Source organism: Aptenodytes forsteri, unplaced genomic scaffold, assembly GCF_000699145.1.
Source record: "Aptenodytes forsteri isolate BGI_AS27 unplaced genomic scaffold, ASM69914v1 Scaffold184, whole genome shotgun sequence".
Lineage (NCBI taxonomy): Eukaryota > Metazoa > Chordata > Aves > Sphenisciformes > Spheniscidae > Aptenodytes > Aptenodytes forsteri.
Window position 1 is genome coordinate 595484 of NW_008796078.1, and position 5802 is coordinate 601285.

Below are 5802 nucleotides of genomic sequence, written 5' to 3' on the forward strand. Positions count from 1 at the left end.
AAAATTTTTTTTTTTTTTTTCTTTTTTTTTTTTTTTTTTCTTTTTTTCCCCTGAGATAATGTTCTCTTGGTTACTTCACCTGCATCTCCCCTGATGGAACCTAATTTAAGGAATCACTATCTTTAGGTTATAACAACATTTATTAATGTGCCAAATGACATTTCAGTTTTCCTGGAAAGTCCAACCTAAAGCACTCTTTGGCAGGTAATAGGCTAATGTGAAAAACACTAATTTAATATGGCCACTTTGGCACACTGTGTTAAATGAAGAAAAAAAGCTGTGAAAACTATTTTGCACAGCTTTACAAAGCTTTTATTCCTTCTCAAACCAAATTAAAAACTGTTCCTTACCTTCTGTATTCTGCTATTAGTTTAATCAAATCTTCCATGGAAATCTTATTACTTTCTTGCCTGAATAAAGGTGAGAATCGGGAGTCTCTGTCAACATTTCCCTGATTATCTTTAAACACTGGTCTATAAAGAAAGAAAAATGACATGTTTATAAACACTCCCCCATATATATATTTGAACATCTGAAATTGTCATGTAATCTTTTCACAAGGTTATGGCATGAATTCTTACACAAATTCAAGGGTTTCCTGCAGAGCTTCACACAAGGCAGCTCTTCCGAGCTGTACATTTGCAGGAGCATAGGCCATTTCACTTTGCTTGCACGTGCAGTCCCAGCCCTGCAAAGACTTAAGACCTTGTTTAATCTTACACGGCGCAGACAGTCCCCGCTGACCTCAGAGGTGCAGCGTGACTGCTCACAGTTCGCCGTTGTTGGGGTTTCACGCTAGAACAGATCACCGTCTAGTTCAGCATCCACCGTTTTTTTTTCCCCCCCCTCTTCTGTAGCTAAGTCTCACTTGAGAAAGCTGGAAGCGTACAGCACCTCACCGGAGCCAGCCCTCCGCTCCCACCCACCCCTCCATCGCCCTGGCTGCAAGGCTGCCTTCTCCAGCCTCTCGGCAAGCTCTTGGGACAGCCCCAGAGAGGCCGTCCCTGGCTGAGAGCCACCACCCCTGAGCCTGACTGGGACTTTACCGTCTTGCTCACACATCAAGGACGTGACTCCTCACTTCAACAAAGAGACTGACTCCTTATTTCAAGGAAGCATTCTGAAGAATTCTTTACATCGATACCGTCCAAGAAGTTAGTATCCAATGAAAATCATGATAATTTTAAACAACAGAAATCATAGCAAGATGTCAAATCCCAACCGCTACATCTCACCATGTAAAGAAACGTATGCTTTTGCAGATCCAGGTTAGAGACCTCTACTGAATCTTCCTACGCATTAAATCTGTTCTGTGTCCTCCAGGAGCATGACACCAACTCACTGGGGCTTAGCTTTCCTTCAGAAAACAAGTTTGTGGAGCATCGACTATATTTTTGGTGAACCAGCTACAAAGTGCCAAATGAAATGGAAAAAAAAGGATGGCTGGGAACAATAAGTATCAGCTGTTGTGCGCACAGGAAAACATCCCCAGATATTTCCATTCCTGCTCATTGACACTTGCAAGATGTAATTAAGACATTCCAGTGCCCTTTGTATATCCCCAAGGGTCACACACGCTGGCTGGACTGGATAATGTAACAGCTATCCAAATTAATGAACCTTGGATTCAACTGTAGTATGCAAAAACATTGCTTAACAAAAGTAAAATGTTCTTGACACTAAGTGCTGTTCTGTGAATCATTTGGCCAATCTTGCTTCCTTAATTTACTTCTCTGTTCCGCTGCCAGCGAGAAGAAGAATTGATGCCAGCACAAATTGTTGCCAGATGCAAAATAATGGAGTAAACCTTTGGACGAGGATCCCAAGGATAAGTATAAATGCATCATGTCTTAACTTAATTAACGAGAGAAGCACCACTATTTCATTTCTTTGTAACTGTAGAGAATAATTAACTCTCGTCTATCAGATTTTTGCCTCCAGCAGTTAGAGGGAGTAAGGTCCACACCAACATGCCATGTCAAAAATCTGAAGTTATTAGGGAGAAACCAGACCTAATTTCTGGCAGCCACCACTTACTTTACAAATCCTATTAAACTGCTGTCAGAGAAAAAAAAAAGAAGGAAAAAAAGATAAGATTTAATAATTATTACAGTATTCCTGATACTATGATATTTCTTGGACTCAGCACTGCTTCCTTCTCCAGACTAAAAGAGAGGACTAAAACATTCAGTGAGTGATTTCCGCCGTGCCACTGGGCTCTGCAATGTGATGCTGAGCAAACCCAGGCTCTGCTGGAGCTTATTAACTAATTCCAGCGCAGGCTCTGACACCGAGCAAACCGCTGCTCAGCACAGCAGGGCACAGGGGCACTTACCAAGGCAGGGTCGGGGATGTTCATAGTGTAAAAGGAAAAAGAACCAGGTCTGTGCTGGAAGTAGCTCACTCCGGGCCAGTGGTGCTGAGCACTGCCTCCCGGGAGGCTCGGGGACACGGCATCGTCACCTCCTCCCCTCCGGCGGCTCTGGTTTGGAGTCAGAAGGGCTTTACGGAGTCCTCCTGCCTACAACCGCTCCTCCCCGGCATCACTGCTCCCTGGGTATCATATGCCCTACTTCTAGAACTGCTCCTCGTCAGTTCAGCAGCATATCCCAGCCTAAATAATACACCCAGGACAAAATCAAAGGCATGAAACCAGGTATCCGCAATACAAAACAGGTAAGTATTTTTATCCCTCCAATTTACACACAATATTCCATTTATGTAAAGCTCTTGCCACCACAAGAGCAATTTAGATGTCCATTGAAAACATGATAACCCCTTCTTAAAAACAGGTATGTTTTATTTATGCACTCAGGGAAGGGCTAGATGGCTTTCTGCTGGTCAAACCGTACTGGTGTCTCCATGCCCCTGGCTCATTAAAGCTGAAGAACTGCCAGAGCAGCAAGTATTCCGTGTATTACATCTGCAGTTAAGTAACCGCAATCCCACCTTTTGCCAGATCCTTTCGGGCTGCTGGGTGCAGGTGGAGCAGGAGTGCTCCTTGTCACAGTGAAGACACTGAAGGCACTTGAGAGTGACAACTGTCACACCGAAGAAAAGGAAACGTAATAAAACACTTCCACAATCCAGGAGTCCAATATTTGCCTAATATCTTAACGAATCCTTACTGCCGGTTACTTATTTACCAGAGAGATTTTAATAAGAAAAATTGCACGGAACTAAAATCCTGAAGAGATTCTAAAGGTGTTAATTTAGGGGAAAACAAATTAACAGCTTTCACTAAAGAAACTGAAACATCATCTCAATATTTAAAGTGTTTCTATGATTCTACTGTTCTGACATTGTTAGCTGATAGTCCACAATCACGAAAATTCTTTAAGCACGGAAAACCTACACAATGTTCACAATTTAACATTGAAAAAGCTACTTTTTAAGTAGCGGCTTACGATTTGTGAAAGAATTGCTCACCTCCAAGGTTAGAGATTCAGCGTGAGATCTGCAGCTACTGTAAATCAGTGCAGCCTCACTACCTTCAGCTACCTCAACCTACGCCAGCTGAGAACCGAACCAGCAGCTGCAGAAGCTGTTGAAGGATTCAAATATTAGGCTCTAAAACGTGAAGCTTACAAGGGTGGGGCAGGTTCGAAAGAATAGCGGAGCGTAAAAACTCATCTCTGCGAGTGAAGTTTCCTCACACCTACCGTACGTAGCTCAGGCGCATATTTGCAAACTTTGGCAGTTCTGGCAGGAATACGAGAATGGAAGATGGATTTGACACACTGTAATTCTAACACATACCGTAATTATACCTGCGAGAGCATACAGACACCAGATCGCACCAACGCCAGCAAGAAACCAGGGAGGAACCCTGAGTCATGCTTTTGAAGGATGCTAACAAACTGGATGCCACATAAGCTAATTAAGAGTTTCAGTCACATGCATAATGCTCAACTGTCAAGATTTTGGCTCGCTGAATGTGTACGTAAAAATCACACTGTGGCCATCTGTAACTGCTTTAAGGGGGGGAAATTTCCACACAAAACCAGGAGTGTGGTTAATGCCAGAATGAAATAACTGGAAAACACATTTCCAAACCCGGGGTTTTGCTATTTATCATAGCCAAACCATTTTTTCCCCTGTAGTGTGATAGCCTCCTGTGGGAACTTCTATTTTCAAGCTGTGAAAATAGAAATAGATTTTATGGGGCCAAATCATACTTTGCTTTTACCAAAGAGAGTCCTGAGTAACGTCAATACATAAATAGATGTAAACGAGTGCAGAATTTGACCCAACGAACTAAATAAATTCCTTGTGCAACATCACCGATACCAACAAGTTCACACACGTGGTGTATTTGGTCAATGATTTTTAAACTCTTTTATCTCATAACGTGATTTATAATGGAAAAGTTTAAAGGCTGATAAACACACCCAAGTATATTTTCTGTAATTAATTCTACAGATGGGAGGAAAGCTTTTTAATGGTATGGGCAGTGAAGCACCGAATTAGGATGCCAGCCAAAAATGCTGCCTGCCGGAACTGAGGGATGTCCACAAACCCCAGCTATGTCCTCTGCCCATGTGCAGGCCGTCTGTGTAACGCACACACAATAAGTCTGCAAAATGTTGAACTGCCTGTGCATTTGCTAAGACCACAAGCATATATTCCCATTTATATTTGGGAAATCACAGCCAGAAATATTGGCTAGACAAACATATTTAGGAATGATTTGATCCTGTCCTAGGGAAAGCAAAAATATACTATGATGCGGAGGTCTTTTCGATGTTATCTTCTAAGACTGTGGACTGCACATTGAAAAAGGAACCTGTAATTTCGGAGAGAATACCCAGTGAAACAAGTCATCGCCATCTCTGAAACTGAAAAGGTATGGGACCAGAGCCAAGGGTTTCCACTGACAAGAAGTCTCACGGAAACAGACTGAGGAAGGCTCAGACTCCCAGGTATTCCCACACCCACTGTACTGAGCATCACACAAGGAAGCTCCTCTCAAATGAAGCCCTATTGCTCTCGTCCTGCCTTACGTCCTTTGCCACATTCCAGCCTGTGCCAATTAACCATTCTGCATGGAATTCCAAAGAGAAAAATCTCTGTTCGTTACCCAATACATACTGTTTGAGCTCCACTTAGATGAGCAGTAGTTAAGTAGAGCAATCCGTCTATAGAAAATGCTTCTGCTCACATGACTGTGGTGACTGGAAGCTGCTGCTCTCATACACCACATTACCAGAGCTCAAAACACTCACATGCAGGTTTAAATCTGGTGGAGCCCTATTGATTAGTCAAGCCTGACCTAATCAAGATTCTATTCCTTACTCCAAATCAACGTGGCCTGTTATTACAAAATAAATTTATGCAGTTATAATACTATGTCTGAGATGACCAACGAGTTGCCAACTGGTATTTTAATGATAAAATATCTGAAATGACACAGAATTGGAAGGAGGGGAGAATCTTCTGAAAAGCACCTAGCTCGACAGGCATTTAAGGTGCTATCCACCTTGCAGGGACAGAAGTGAAACTTCATTCGTGTCTCTTAGACTTCCCTTAGGCAGAGCAAGTGCAGACCTGCAGCTACCGTTCCGGGCCGAGGCGCACTACTACGTAATGCGCTTGAGCAGTACAGCCGCGGCACATAACCCAGCCCAGCATCTGCGTACCAGCACAGTACGGCACAGCCCGAACCCTGCTTCTGCCTACTCCCTCTCACCGAGGGGCAACGAGGGGTTGCCACTTGGAGAATCCTATGAAAAGGAAATGCATTTCCTTCAAAATAAGTAGAAAACCTTTCTGTATTTTTTTTCTTTTTTTTTTTTTTTTTTT

At 42.9% G+C, this 5802-nt stretch overlaps 1 protein-coding gene across 2 annotated transcripts in view; it reads right to left on the reverse strand.

Annotated features, from left to right (window-relative positions):
* DOCK10 (dedicator of cytokinesis 10) overlaps positions 1 to 5802 on the reverse strand; it is a 144718-nt gene that overhangs the window by 65221 nt on the left and 73695 nt on the right. For both annotated transcript variants that reach the window (XM_009286673.1, XM_009286674.1), the window contains exon 15: positions 351 to 473. In XM_009286673.1, the coding sequence (XP_009284948.1) occupies positions 351 to 473 (123 nt within the window). The remainder of the gene's footprint in view (positions 1 to 350; positions 474 to 5802) is intronic.